This window comes from Chiloscyllium plagiosum, chromosome 2 (genome assembly GCF_004010195.1).
Source record: "Chiloscyllium plagiosum isolate BGI_BamShark_2017 chromosome 2, ASM401019v2, whole genome shotgun sequence".
NCBI lineage: Eukaryota > Metazoa > Chordata > Chondrichthyes > Orectolobiformes > Hemiscylliidae > Chiloscyllium > Chiloscyllium plagiosum.
Window position 1 is genome coordinate 11,773,123 of NC_057711.1, and position 16,096 is coordinate 11,789,218.

General features: G+C 40.2%; 1 protein-coding gene across 4 annotated transcripts in view; it reads right to left on the minus strand.

The window, feature by feature from the left end:
• The window catches only part of cfap99 (cilia and flagella associated protein 99), a 142,508-nt gene that overhangs the window by 106,742 nt on the left and 19,670 nt on the right, over nucleotides 1–16,096 (minus strand). For all 4 annotated transcript variants that reach the window (XM_043704129.1, XM_043704116.1, XM_043704124.1 and 1 more), the window contains exon 2: nucleotides 4,869–4,996. In XM_043704129.1, the coding sequence (XP_043560064.1) occupies nucleotides 4,869–4,979 (111 nt within the window). In that variant the 5' untranslated portion in view covers nucleotides 4,980–4,996. The remainder of the gene's footprint in view (nucleotides 1–4,868; nucleotides 4,997–16,096) is intronic.

The following is a 16,096-nucleotide window of genomic DNA, read 5'->3' on the forward strand; positions in this document are numbered from 1 at the left end:
TGTCCACTACACCTCCAATTTTGGTGTCATCTGCAAACTTACTAACTGTACCTCTTATCCTCACACCCAAATCATTTATGTAAATGACAAAAAGTAGTGGACCCAGCACTGATCTTTGTGACACTCCACTGGTCACAGGTCTCCAGTCTGAAAAACAACCCTCCACCACCACCCTCTGTCTTCTACCTTTAAGCCAGTTTTTTTTTTTAGATTTTTTTTTAGATTACTTACAGTGTGGGAACAGGCCCTTCGGCCCAACAAGTCCACACCGACCCGCCGAAGCGTAACCCACCCATACCGCTACATTTACCCCTTTACCTAACACTACGGGCAATTTAGCATGGCCAATTCACCTGACTTGCACATCTTTGGGAGGAAACCGGAGCCCCCGGAGGAAACCCACGGGAGAACGTGCAAACTCCACACAGTCAGTCGCCTGAGTCGGGAATTGAACCCGGGTCTCTGGCGCTGCGAGGCAGCAGTGCTAACCACTGTGCCACCGTGCGCCCAGTTCTGTATCCAAATGGCTAGTTCTCCCTGTATTCCATGAAATCTAACCATGCTAATCAGTCTCCCATGGGGAACCTTACTGAAGTCCATAAACATCACATCTACCGTTCTGCCCTCATCAATCCTCTTTGTTCTTCCTCAAAAATACTCAATCAACTTTGTGAGACTTGATTTCTCACGCACAAAGCCATGTTGACTATCCCTAATCAGTCCTTGCCTTTCCAAATACATGTACATCCTGTCCCTCAGGATTCCCTCCAACAACTTGCCCACCACCGACATCAGGCTCACTGATCTATAGCTCCCTGGCTTGTCCTTACCACCCTTCTTAAAAAGTGGCACCACATTAGCCAACCTCCAGTTTTCCGACACCTCACCTGTGAATATCTATGATACAAATATCTCAGCAAGAGGCCCAGCAATTACTTCTCTAGCTTCCCACAAAGTTCTAGGGTACACCTGATCAGGTTCTGGGGATTTATCCAACTTTACCGTTTCAAGACATCCAGCATTTCCTCCTCTGTAATATATTTAGTGGCAGGTCAGTCAACAGGTGGCCAGCACTGCAGATAGGCCCTCCCTTACTGTCAGAGGCTGCCCAGCTGATTCCTCACACCCCCACATTTATGGCCTCGCTGCCATAACTACATCTTATTTATTGTTTGAGAAATTGTACCTCTAAGGTGAAGTACACCCTCAGTAACTTACTGACTACAGCAGGTTGCTGCTTCTCTCAAACTGGTAGAACTCAAAAGGCAAACATAAGAAATAGGTGCAGAGAAAGTTTATTTGGCTCCTCAGGCTTGCTCCACTATTCAATAAGATCATGGCTGATTCATTTGTGTGTTTCAATTTCCACATTCCCATTTACCTCCGATAACTTTTGATTTTCCTGCCAAACAAGAATCTATCCACCTCTGCCTTAACAATATTCAATGGCCTTGCCTCCACTGCCCTCTGAGGCACAGAATCCCAAGGTTGCACTTCAAAACAGTCATTCTGGACTGAAACAGAAAGGAATCATCCTTTCCCTGTCAGTCTTGTCAAGATCATTCAAGATCTTATACACTTTAATCAAGTCACCACTCACTCTTGTAAACTCCGATGGAATCAAATCCAGCCTGTTTAAACCCAGCTTCATACAGGCTGGTACAATTATAATATTTAAAAGGTTAGGATATCCGGTCAGCATGGACGAGCTGAACCGAAGAGTCCTTTTCCATGCTGTACAGCTCTATAACTTTATGAACCACCTCCAATGCATTTTCATCCTTCCTTAAACAAGGAGACCAAAACTGCATGTTGTATTTGAGACATGGTCTCACCAATACTCTGTACTATTGAAGCATATATCCTTAGGTTAAATTCTCACAATAAAGGATAACATTCCTATTAGGATTCTTGATTACATGGTGTACTTGCACATTAACATTTTATGATTCTTGCAATGAAACCCTTAAATCCCTCTGCATTTCAGAATTCCGCAGAGCTTCTCAATTTAAGTACTGTAATACATTTTTTATTCTTCCTGCCAAAGTGAACAACTTCACAATTTCTTATATTATACTTCATCTGCCAGATTTTTCCCCACTCACACAATATTATATCCACCTACAATTTCCTAATGTCTTCTTCACAACATTTGCTTACCTATCTTGGTGTCACCTGCAAATTTAGCTTTCATTCCTTTGTTTCCATTATTTAACTCACTGATGCAAATTGTAAAAGGTTGAGTCCCGAGCAAAGGCTGCAGGATTCCACATGTCACACCCCACCAATCAAACAAAGACCTAGTTATGCATACTTTCTGTTTTTTGCCAACCAAACAATCTTCCAACCATGGTAATATGCTACTCCCACAACATAAACTTTTATTGTCCACCATAGCCTTTGTTATTTCTTATGTCCTCTGGAAATCCACAAGTATCTATGTATAAGCTTCTTATTTATCTGCAGCATGTTATCCTTCAAAGAATACCAAACAGTTGGATAATCACAATTTCCTTTTCACAAAATCAAGGTGTCTGTTCCCAATATCTAGAGTTTTTCGAAGGTCAGAGCTATAATCTCTTTAATGATCAATTCAAACACCTTCCCATTGACAAGCCTATAGTTTCGTGTTTTCAGCCTCTCTCCTTTCTTGAATAAAGAGTCTACGTTTGCTGCTTTCAAATCTGATGAAACAGTTTCTGAATCTAGTGAATTGTCATTGTTTTTCCAGTACTTGGGTTGATGCCGAGTGATTTGTCCAGTTTCATTTCTTTGAAACTTTGTTGTGACTGGTACAACTGAATGGCTTGCTGTGCCATTTCAGAGGGCAATTGAGAGTCAACCACATTGCTGTGGGTCTAGAGTCATATGTAGGCCAGACCAGGTGAGGATGACAGATTTCCTTTCTTGAAGGACATTAGTGAACCAGATGGGTTTTTCTGACAATCGACGATAGCCTCATGATCATTAGTACATTCCTCATTTCAGATTTTGAAAAATTGAATTTAAATTCCACCATCTGCTGTGGCAGGATTTGAATCTAGATATTATAAACTCAGAGATAGCAGATTTTCTGGATTAATAATCAAGTGATTATAACTCTAGGCCATCACCTCCCCTTTTAACCCGAGTTCTTTCACAGTAAAAGATCTTTTTGGATAAAATGAAGTAAAATTGAATCCCATAGTAAGACTGAAAGTGACATACAGTTAGAACATTAAAGTGAAATAAGATCAATCACACTGACTCAAGAATGTGGTGATTATGTGATTGGATAGATAAACATAAAGATACAGCAGTAAATAAACAGTAAGAAACATTTGAAGAAACAATTCAAAATATTCAACAAAATGAGATTAAAAACAAAAACTCAGCAAGAAAGATTCTTCCATGGCTTAACATGGAAGTAACAGATACTATTATGATCCAAGCTGATAGTAATATTGGACAAGCCAGATCCCAGATTTAAACCTGGCTTGATGGATCATATATTCAAAGTTTGCAGTGGGTTATTGTCGTGGCTCTGTCCAATTGCAGGCTTTTACAAGATCCATCTCCCTAACAACCACTCCCAGTGTCCCAGGAATCTCCTGCACCATTTTTTTAGCCACACATTCATGTGCTTTAACTTCCATGTCTGTACTCATTTAGCCATGGCAGTGGGAGTGATCAGGAGATTACAATATTTGGGGTCCTCCTTGTTAATTTTCTCCCCAGCACCCTAAATTCTAATTGGAGAACAACTTTCCTCTTCCTACCCAAGTTATTGGTACCAAAGTGGACCATGATCTCTACCTGTTCACCTTGCTCCAGAAGAATTTCCTGGAGCTGCTTTGTGATAAACTTGATCCTGACTCAAGGGAGACAATATACCTTCCTGCAGTCACATCTATGACCACAGAAATGCCTGTCTATTTCCCCTAACAAACTATCGTTCTTCCCTCTTACCAGTTTCTTTATCTTGGGCTATTGAGACAGTTTTGCAAATCCTTTCGAAGTCTGAGACTTGAACCTCTTTTCAGTCATATGGCTATAACAATTTTATACACTCACAAGTCTCACAGACTAAAATCCAATTATGTTAGGAAGACTGGTACTGGACTGAGTTAGGGAAGTTGATGGCATCATAATAAAGTCGCTGGACAAGTATGCAGAACCTCAGGTTAATGTTTAACATACAGGGGTTCAAATCCTATCATGACAGATGATGGAATTTAAATTCAACAAAAGAAATCTGAGTAGCTAGCCTCCTGGCTACCATCTAATGATTTTCATAAAAACCTAGCAGATTAACGAATGCTTTTTTGGGAAGGAAATCTGCCAGCCTTACCTAGTTTGGCCTACATGTCATTCCAGACCTACAGCACTATGGTTGACAATTAACTGCCCTCTGAAATAATTTAACTACCCTGTGAGGAGCACTTAAGCACCACTTCCAATGATTTGGGTAGCGAATGGGTGCCAATCAATCTTCCCACTCCCTCTTTATCTAAACTTCATTTCTTTTTTTTAATTCGTTCATGTGATTTGAGTCCCTGGCTAACCCAACATTTATTGCCCATCCCTAATTGCCCAGTGGGCTATTAAGAGTGACCCACATTGCTGTAGGCCTAGAATGAGTTGATAGATAATGCATTAGCAAAAAGGTTAAATTAAACACAATTACATTTTGAGAACTACAGTCAATAAAAACAGAAGAACACAAACACAGAATTAACACTTTAGTTAAAGAGGACAACAATTTTCTAAAATCTATGCAAACACGTTATTTGAATAAGGGTACTGTGAAGCCCTGCGGGCACTTCTCGCAATTCACTCAGAAGTTTGTTACAGAAGTCTCTTCAGCATTACTACTTTTGTTCGCTCACCTGATAATTTTTAGCAGCTTCACTTACGAAGTGATCAGTGCTCTGATTTTGAGGGTCAAATTGATCCAGCAAATGGACAACATCAATTATGAGTTGTGAGTAACTTGACATGTTCAAACAGGAAAAACCTGTTGGAAGGTAAATAGGAAAATGTGTGTGAACAGGAGACTTAGTTTTCTGCAGCATAGCATCAGCATCAGGTTTGGAGTGAAATTGATAATGTTGGAACTTTTCACATATTTTAAGAATTCAAAAATATTTCACATATAAAAAATCAATTTGGAGAGATTTTCTTTCGATGTAAGCCATGAGAACAGCCCTCTTATGTGCACCAAAAACATGAATGGCCAGTTAATTTTGTTTTTAGTAATATTAATCAAGAGAAGAATATTGGTCAAAACGATAAATCAATGTAAATTACACTGCATCAATACTTGAAGAAAGCAAGCAAGTTCTCTCCAGAGTTCTGACATTATCTCACAGCAGTGTCTCACTAAAATAGTCTATCCACTTTGAGCTATTTGTAGGAGTTTGATGTGAAAATTAGTTGCAATGTTTCCTGCATTGCCACACTGACACATTGAAAGTACTTGATTGATTGTGAAATGCTTTGGGTTTTTCTGAGGTCTTGAAGGTCACATTGTAAAACGTAGGCCTTCCTTTTTTCTTGAAGACTTTAAAGAAATTCCCTGCCTTATTTTGAATTGCTTCACTGGAACAAGAGCATGTGTTCATCCAAATGATAGAATCTGAGCCAAAAAAAATCTCTCAGCACTGGAGTGTCATAATGTGATCACAGAATCAACTTGAACAAATGATTTTTAACTCACAGGCAATAGTGAACACCAACTGAGCGGGTACTGTACCGCTAGGCTAATACAATGCAATCAGAGAATGATTCACTTCAAAGAAGGCTATTTGGTACACTGTACCTTTGCTACTTCAGATTATTGCAATTCACAACATAAAAACAAATCACCCTTCTCTCTTTTGGCTCCTTTGCCAATAGCCTTATTCCTGTATCCTTTGATAATTAACCCTTCCGGCATGAGAAACCATTTCCTCTAATTTGCTCAAACAACACCCTTCAGGTATCTGAACACGTCCAACTCAACACAATTAATGATTAGAAAATAACAAGACACACAAATGGAAAGGCCATTGCCCTATAAATTCTGTAGGTAGGTTTGAAGAGCATATTGATGATAAGCTATGAAACTCTCTGTCCCTCGTTCTAAACTATCTTCTACTGGCACACACGAGAGGTTAGATTGAGATGTTTTAAAGCTCTTCATATCTAAGGGATCTATACTCACTTTAGCTTGACTCTTCTTTTTAAGATATTTAAAGAAGCTATTGCTGTCTGTCTTGAGTTTACCCCTTAAGTTTGTTTTCACAAATGTATTGGTATTTATCTTCCAAAATACTATAGATTCTAGAATGATTCCTGCAGGTTGGAAGGCAGCAAATGTCATTGCATAGTTTAAGAAGGGACTGAGGAGAAAACGTAGAAGTATAGACCTGCTTATCTTATAAAAGAAACAAGAGGATTTGCATTTCCAAAGCAGCTTTCACAAATCCTGGATGTTCTTAAGTGCTTTACAGACAATGGAATATTTCTGAAGAAGGGGCTGGTTCGCTTAGTTGGCTGAACAGATGGTTAGTGATGCCAGCAATATGGATTCAATTCCCACACTGGCTGAGGTTACTGTGAAAGACACTCCTTCTTAACCTCTACCATTGCCTGAAGCCTGGTAACCCTTAAGTTAAAACACCACCAATTATAACGGGAGAGCAGCCCGATGGTCTTGTAAGACAATGGTAACTTGATCTTCAAAGTGGAAAGGTGATTTGCATGCACCTAGAGAATAAAAGCAATAATGAGATAAATAACTAGATTTTTTAGTTATGCTAGTTAAAGATAAATAGTGATTAAGATGCTGGTGTTAATTCCACCTTTCTTCTGCAAAATAGTGCTTTTGGATCTTTTAACTCTACCTGTGACAGCAGGGGTGGGGGGAAGCCTTGCTTTAACATCTTCTCTAGAAGATAGAACATCTAGTAGTGCTGCCCTCATTCAGTACGGCACAGAGTTGTCAGCCTAAATTATGTATTCAAGTCTCTTGAGTGGGACTTGAATGCATAAACTCTGACTCACACGCTGTAGAATTTACAAATAGATATCATTGTCACACTGCTCGAGGTGCACTCTTACGAGTCCCTTGAAGTGATACATGCTGCACAGAACATTCTGGATATGTGTCAGTATCCAGTGACAACTTCTCAACAGTATGCAGAGCTTAAGGCCATTTTGTTTCTGTTGCTCTCAACTCTGTCAGAATTATTTTCATTTTAAGATAGTATTTCACAGTATATGTGAGAATGCTATTGGCAGCAAATATAATGCATTATTCATGGTAATGCACAGAGACTGAAACCAGGCTGCAATTTTCATAAAAATATAGCTTGAATGTATAATTTTTAGTTTGCCATATTTTTTCACTCCTCTTCTAATTTGGTGAATTATCATTCTATGGTCAGCAGTACCTTCGATACCTTCAGTATCCATCAAGGCAAGGCATGTTAGTGCATAGATAGCAAATTCACCTACAAGCATTACTAGATTTTCTGTAATGATGTGCTTTGGACTGTTAGAAAGGTACCTATCAAACTAGCTATTCTACATACATGCCATATTTTCCACACAATGAGGTTTGAGTAACAATGTCAGTATAGGTAAATGACAAACTGGACTTGCAATGATGTTGTGGAGGAAGATTTCCTGGACTGTATACCTGGTGGTTCTTTATATTAATGTGTTGAGGATCCAACCAGAGAACAGGCTATTCTAGGCTGGGTACAGTGTGCAATGAGAAATAATTAATTTATAATCTTGTAGTGCAGAGACCCTTAGGGAAGGATTGACAATAAAATAGTAGAACTGAAAATGTGTTGCTGGAAAAGCGCAGCAGGTCAGGCAGCATCCAAGGAACAGGAGAATCGACGTTTCGGGCATAAGCCCTTCTTCAGGAATGAGGAAAGTGTGTCCACCAGGCTAAGATAAAAGGTAGGGAGGAGGGACTTGGGGGAGGGGTGTTGGAAATGCGATAGGTGGAAGGAGGTCAAGGTGAGGGTGATAGGTCAGAGTGGGATGGGGGCGGAGAGGTCAGGAAGACCCCACCCCACTCTGGTCTATCACCCTCACCTTGACGTCCTTCTACCTATCGCATTTCCAATGCCCCTCCCCCAAGTCCCTCCTCCCTACCTTTTATCTTAGCCTGCTGGACACACTTTCCTCATTCCTGAAGAAGGGCTTATGCCCGAAACGTCGATTCTCCTGTTCCTTGGATGCTGCCTGACCTGCTGCGCTTTTCCAGCAACACATTTTCAGCTCTGATCTCCAGCATCTGCAGTCCTCACTTTCTCCTATAAAATAGTAGAATTCTTCATTAAGCCAGAGAATGAAGTAGTCCATTCCAAAGCAGGGGTCCTGAATCTAAACAAAAGAAACTGCGAGGGTATGAGGCAGGAATTGGTAAGGATGGAAAGTTACAAAATTGTTGATGGTGGATAGTCAATGACTAATATATTAGGAATGTGCATTACAACAATAACAATGGGTTGCAAAAATAAATCAAGAAAGTTACTCAACTACCACTTACAAAAGAAATCAGGGATTGCATGACATACAAAGAGACATATAAAACTGCAGAAAAAGCAGCAAGCCTGAGTATTGAGAGTATTTTAGAATACAGAAAAAAAGTTTGATGAAAAGGCAGAAAATAGAGTATAAAAGTAAACTTGCTGAGATAAATGCTGATAATTAAAAGCTTCTATGAATATGTGAAGAGAAAAAGATCAGTCAAAGCAAATGTAGGTCCCTTACAGAAGCTGTGGAACAAAGAAATAACAGAAAAACAGAACACACACTTTGGTCTGTCTTCACAAATGAGGGCACTAATAACTTCCTATGGAACCATGAGTCCAGTGAGAGGGAGGAATTGAAGGATATCAGATTTAGTAAAAATTGAAGTGCTTGAGAAATTAATGAGTTAAAAGGCTGACAAATTATCATAACCTACATGTCAGAGTACTAAGGGAAGTAGTGGCTCTGGAAATATTGGATGCATTAGTTGTTATCTTGCAAAATTCTCTACACTCTGGAATCGTTTGTACAGATTGGAGGATGGCAAAATCCCACTATTTAAAAAGGGAGGGAGAGAAAAGAAAGAGAGTTGCAGAGCACAAACAGAAATTGTTGAAGAAACTCAGCAGATCTGGTGGCATCTGTGGGAAGAAACCAGAGTGAATACTTCAAATCTGGTGACTCTTCATCAGAATTGACTTTAATAGTGGGAAAAATAATATGAATCTATTTTGAAAAATGTGATAATAGAACTCTTGAAGATTAACTGGGATTGGATAAAGCCAGCATCAGTTTACAAAAGGCAAATCGTGCTTAATAAATGTACTGCAAGTCTTTTGAGGATGTAATTAGTAGAAGTGTGCATGAAGTAACTGCAACAATTATTCATTGCTGTGTGGCACAAAAATAAAAAGGGAATGACTAACAAGAGAACTTTGGAATAGGATTAGATCCAAGGAAGGAGCACAAAAATTGGCCAAACAAGTAGACCTGAGGATTGGGAGCAGTTTAGATTTCACCAAAGGACAACAAAGTGATTGGTTAAGAGGGAGAATACAGAATTCAAGAATAAGAGTGCAAGGAACATTAAAACTGATTGTGAAATCTTCTACAGGTATGTGAAGAGAAAAAGATTATTGAAAACAAATAACAAATTCTTACAATGAGAAATAGAGGAAACGATAATGGCGAACAAGGAAATGGCAAAACAATTAAATCTGTATTAGTTAAAAAACACAAGTGCTTGAGAAATTAGTGGGTTAAAAAGCTGACAAATCATCATTGCCTACATATCAGAATACTAAGGGATGTAGTGGTTTTGGAAATATTGGATGCATTAGTTGTCACCTTGCAAAATTTCACAAAGAAGGGCATGAATGTAGTCCCAAAAATGTTGGAAAATACATGGTCTAATGAGAGGTTGGAACTGAAGGAATTCAGTATTAGTAGGAAAATGGTGTTGGGGTAGTTGATGGGATTAAAGGTCTTAAATCCCCAGGGACTGATAATTTAAGAATCAGTTTTGGTAAAAGCCCCAGAAATATTGGATGCATTGCTGGTCGTCATTCAAGATTGTACAAACTCTGAAACCGTGCCTATGGATTGAAGGGTAGCTAATGTAATCCTATTATTTAAAAAATAAGATAGAGAGAAAACAGCAAACTATTGATTGATTAGCAGGGAAACAGTGACAGGATCAGATAGAGTCAGCATAGATTTATGAAAATGCTTGATAAATTCACCAGAATTTTTCAAGGATGTAACTAATAGAGTTGATGAGGGGTAGCCAGTGGACGTGGTTCACTTGGACTTTCAGATGGCCTTCGATAGAGTCCATATAAGAATGACCATTGAAAATTAAAGTACATGTGACTGGGGTCGTATATAGTCATGGATAGACAATTGGTTGGTTGTTAAGAAACAAACAATGTAAAGTTGAGTAAGTGGACAAATGCATGACAGATTCGCTATAACATGGATAAAGGTAAGGTGGTCCACTTTGCTAGCTAAAACAGGAAGGCAGATCATTATCTGAATGGTAGTAGATTGGGAAACAGGGAGATCTGGGTGTCTTTTTACACCAGTTGCCAGAAGTAAACATGCACGTTCAGCAGGCAGTGAAGGTGGCAAATGGTATGTTAGTCTTCACAGGAAGAGGAGTCAAGTGTCGGAGCAAGGATGCTTTGCTGTAGTTGTACAGCACCTTCATGAGACACACATGGAGCATTGTATGCAGTTGTCTGAAGAAGGATGTTCTGGCCATGGAGGAAGTGAAACTAAGGTTAAGCAGACTGACTCCAAGGTTGGAAGAACTGACTACTAAAGAGACATTGCATCGGTTAGGGCTAAGATTACTGGAATATAGAAAAACAAGAGGGATCTCAGAGAAACCTATAAAATTCTAACATAATTAGTCAAAGCAAATGCAGGCAGGCTATTCCCAAATACCAGAGAGTCCAGAATTGGGGACACAGTCTAAGGATATAAGTTAGGCCATTTATGACTGAGATGAGGCAAAATATTTCCTTCCAGACAGCGGTGAGCCTACGAAATTCTAGCCACAGAAAGGTGATGATGCCAAAACAGTGTTTTCAAGAAGAAGTTAGACATACTTCTGAGGGCTAAAGATCAAAGAATATGGGGACTGAGTTGAATGTTCAGCTACAATTATATTGAATGGTGATGCAAATGTCATTATAATGAGCTGTAGTGATTGTCAAGCGATCAGCTAGCTGGATATCATAGAATATGAGTTCCCAGATTGGACTAGATTAATAGCTCCAATCAGTGAGACTTGGCTGACATAAAAGGTGAATGTCAGGGATATTTGAGATCTTGAATGCCCGATTCAGTGAGAGACATTGCTGGTGTTCAAAGGCTATAGATTGGTGAATAAAGGGTAATTGGCAATGGGATGTCAGTCTCCAAAGAGTTATTTCACTCATGACACAAAATTTGGAAGGAGTGTGAGTTACAAGAAGGATGCAAGGAGGCTTCAAGAAAATGTAAGTAAAAATATACAGTTGAAGCTCAGACTTTTGACAGAGGTTGTACAAAAAAGAAGAGATGATGTTGACAAGAGTGCATAGAAAGAGGGTATGAAATGATAAAGGAGGAACTTTAAATGATAAGGTGTGGAAAGGGAAAGGAAGAGGAGGAAAATGGAAAGTTGGGGATGGAGAACGATACAGGAAGTAAAACAGTGCCAATTTACATACTGTTTTAAATTGAATCAAAGACTTGTGGGAAAGCCTGGGACCAGAAGGCATAATCTCAGAATAAGGTTTCAACTATTTGAGACAACTGAGGAGGAATATCTTCTCTCAGAGGATAGTGAATTTATTTTTGTTCACTCGTGGCATGTGGATGTGCTGACTGGGTCAGCATTTATTCCTGGTTGCTATTGAGAAGATAGTGGTGCATTCCAGTCAGCAAGTTACACACACAATGCTACGCAGGAGGGAGTTCCAGGGTTTTAACTAAACAACACTGAAGGAACAGGGTATATTTTCAACTGTGAATGGTGAGTGGCTTTAAGGGAAACTTGCAGTTAGTGTTCCCATGTATTTGCTGTAGAATGTGTAATTTCTTTTACCACAGTGGACTGGAGAGGTTGGAGTGTTAGGCGTATTGAAGGCTGAGAGAGCTTTTTTTTTTAACCAGTAAAGGAATCTAGTTTAATAAGGAAAAGGAAAAAGTGAAGATGAGAGGCAATCAGAGCAGCATAATCCCATTGATTGACAAAGCAGACACAATGGGCTAAATGGCCTACTTCTGCTTCTATATCTTTTGGTCTTACAGCAAAATAGTATCAGTGCATCATTGATGTTTCTATCTGTTAAAGATTGCTGAAATGTTGGTGTGTTTCAGTAAACTGAAGGATTACTGATATTATAACTGGCATCTTGTAGGAGATCTTTGAATGGAACAAGGACTAAAACATGAAGACAGTGATTCCTAATATTGACTTCACATATTTAATTAGTTAATTTCTTATCCAATCATCTTCATTACTCTATGAAACATGAGTAATTTAAGAAGGGAACTCATCTTGGATTCACATGGCGCCTACTATCTCAAGAAATTGTAATGCCAGCTGAACTAAAGGAGCAACTTGGGCACAAGTTTGAACTTGAGCAATGTGAACTTTGTTTGAAGAAGAAATTTCAGTCCTAAATTAAATGAAATCAAAACTTTAGGTTTGGCAGCATAGACAGAATCCTCAGAGGTATTCAAGATTTAGGTCATTGTATGACTGGATTTTATTTATGGATTGAGTACCAAAAATGGGGTGAACATCTTAAATTGTACTGTGTTTAGATAACAGTCTATACATCAACTATTCCTATACACCAATACAAAGTCTTAAGTAAATAACATAAGCTGAATGATGGATTGAGAAGGTGAACTTGGATTATTACTTCAAATTTAGACCAACCTTTAGAAAAAAAGCATCCATATTCAAATTTGTGACAAGGATAAAAGTAAACTGCTTTTAGAACAATCTCTTTATTCAAAAACTAGTTCAACAGATTCATAAAATATATTTGTAGAATGTGAGCATCATTGGCTCATTTATTCCTCATCATTTGAAGGTGCAGGTGTTGGACTGGAGTGTACAAAGTTAAAAATCACACAACACCAGGTTATAGTCCGACAGGTATATTTGGAAGCACTAGCTTTTGGAGCGCTTTTCCTTCATCAGGTGGTTGTGGAGAATAAGATCGCAAGACACAGAATTTATAGCCATATAGCTATAAATTCTGTCTTATGAACTTGCACTCCACAACCAACTGATGAAGGAGCAGTAGGCTGAAAGCTGGTGCTTCCAAGTAAACCTGTTGGACTATAACCTAGTGTTGTGAGATTTTTAACATTATTTATCACCAATCTCTAATGGCCCTTGAGAAGGTGATGGTGAGCTACCTTCTTGAATCACTGCTGTGGGCATTGGATTCTGAACAGATCTCTTTCCTTGATGTTTAATATATGTGAGGGTCCTTAAAGCACAGCCACATTGCTGCAGATCTGGCATCATGAATGACCAGAGAAGGATTGTAAATATCTGACATTAGAACTTTCGTGAATCAGATGGAGTTTTACAACGTCTAGCAGATAATTGTCACCTTTACGAATTAATTACATTTATTCAACGAATTGAATTTAAACTGCCAAGCTGCTAAAATGCAACTTGAGGTGCTGCACGCAGCAGTCCCCTGCAACCGCAGATTGCGGTGGTTCACGGACTCCCAGCCCAACTGCTTGTTCTGTGGCGCTGTGGAGTCCGTGGACCACGTGTATATTGGGTGTGGGCGTTTGCACTCACTTTTTGATTTTCTGAAAAACCTCCTCCTCTGCTTTTGGTTGCACTTCAGTCCCACGCTCCTGATCTTTGGGCACCCGGTACGGAGGAAGGAGGGCAGGTCTCGAGACCTCCTCGTGGGTCGGCTCCTGGGCCTGGCCAAACTGGCCACCAACAGGTCCAGGCAGCGGGCCGTGGAGGGGGTCGTTAAGGCCGACTGCCTGCCCCTCTTCCGCGGTTACGTTAGGGCCCGGGTGTCCTTGGAGAAGGAGCACGCGGTGTCGACCAACACCCTGGAGTTGTTCAGGGAGAGGTGGGCGCCGCAGGGAGTGGAGTGCATCATTTCTCTCTCCAACTCTATTTTGATTTAGTCCCTACCCTCCCCCTCACTGTTTTGATCACACAGCACTGTCCTTTGATGTGAAGGGCAGTGTTTGTCACTGGCCACCCGGGTGTTTTCCTATCTTCCTGGTGGTGGAAATTGAATAAAGATTCGTGCACTTTGTGTCTTTCACTGTGTCTCACACCTGCACACACACACTCACCATGGGTGCTGGGGATAAAATAAGCACTACCTCACTTAGGTGGTAGTGTGGGGGTTAAATTTAAAAAAAAAGAGGAAAAAAAAAGAAAATAAAATGCAACTTGAATTCATGTCTGCCAATCATTAGCCCAGGTTCCTGGAATGGTCATTAAGGAATATATCCATTGTTATGGAGGGAGGGGCAGGCAGTCGGCCCTAACGACCCCCTCCACGGCCCGCTGCCTGGACCTGTTGATGGCCAGTTTGGCCAGGCCCAGGAGCAGACCCACGAGGAGGTCTTCAGACCTGCCCTCCCTCCGGGTGCTCCGGTTTCCTCCCACAATCCAAAAAATGTGCAGGGGTTAGGTGAATTGGCCATGCTAAATTGCCCGTAGTGTTAGGTGAAGGGGTAAATGTAGGAGAATGGGTCTGGGTGGGTTACGCTTCGGCGGGTCGGTGTGGACTTGTTGGGCCGAAGGGCCTGTTTCCACACTGTAAGTAATCTAAATCTAAACTCTTTGTTATTGTTCTTAAATGACAGGCTGGCAAGGGATTAGTGTCAAAGACATAAGGAGAGTTCAGAGTTTATTTGGATCCTAGTCCTTTTAAGTTAAAATTTTAAAATTGACAAATTCCGTCAGTTCCATGGATCTTTTATATCCCTATGGTTTCCTGAAGAGGTTAGGTGGTGGGGAGATTTAAAGGTTGAATCACAATCATAGAGTCATGGAGTCATAGAGATGTACAGCACGGAAACAGACCCTTCTGTCCACCTCGTCCAAGCTGATCAGATATCCTAAACTAATCTAGTCCCATTTGCCAACACTTGGTCCAGATCCCTCTAATCCCTTCCTATTCGTATACCCATCCAGATGCTTTTTAAATGCTGTAATTGCAAAGTCTCTACCACTTCCTCTGACAGCTCATTCTAAACACACACCACCCTCTGCGTGAAAAAGTTGCCCTCAGGTCCCTTTTATATCTTTCCCCTCTCACCTTGAACTTATGCTCTCTAGTTCTGGACTCCCCCACCCCAGGGAAAAGACTTCCTCTGTTTATTATATCCATGCCCCTCATGATTTTATAAACCTCTATAACCTCAGCCGCTGACACTCTAGGGAAAACAGCCCCAGCCTTTTCAGCCTCTCCCTGTAGCTCAAATCCTCCAACCCTGGCAACATGCTTGTAAATTTTTTCTAAACCCTTTCAAGTTTCACAACATCCTTCCGATAGGAAGAAGACCAGAATTGCATGCAATATTTCAAAAGTGGCATAACCAATGTCCTGTACAACTGCAACATAACCTCCCAACTCCAATACTCAATTCTCTGACCATTAAAAGGAAAGCATACCAAATGTCTTGTTCATGATCCTATCTAGCTGCGACTCTATTTTCAAAGAGCTATGAACTTGCACTCCAAGGTGTCTCTGTTCAGCAACACTCCCTAGGACTTCATCATTAAGCGTACAAGTCCTGCTCTGATCTGCTTTTCCAAAATGCAGCACCTCGCATTTATCTAAATTAAACTCCATCTGCTACTCCTCAGCTCATTGGCCAATCTGATCAAGATCCCATTGTACTTTGATCAATACATAAATGGCCAATGTACCATTGTCTACTGTCTTGGTTGCGCACCACTCATGTCAAATAAAAGTAATGCAACCCTGAGAACCACGTTAATTCATTTTGGTTTTGTACAGTGTTAAATAGTTGAAGCAGGACACACAACACTGAGCTCTAAAACATTTATAGCCTT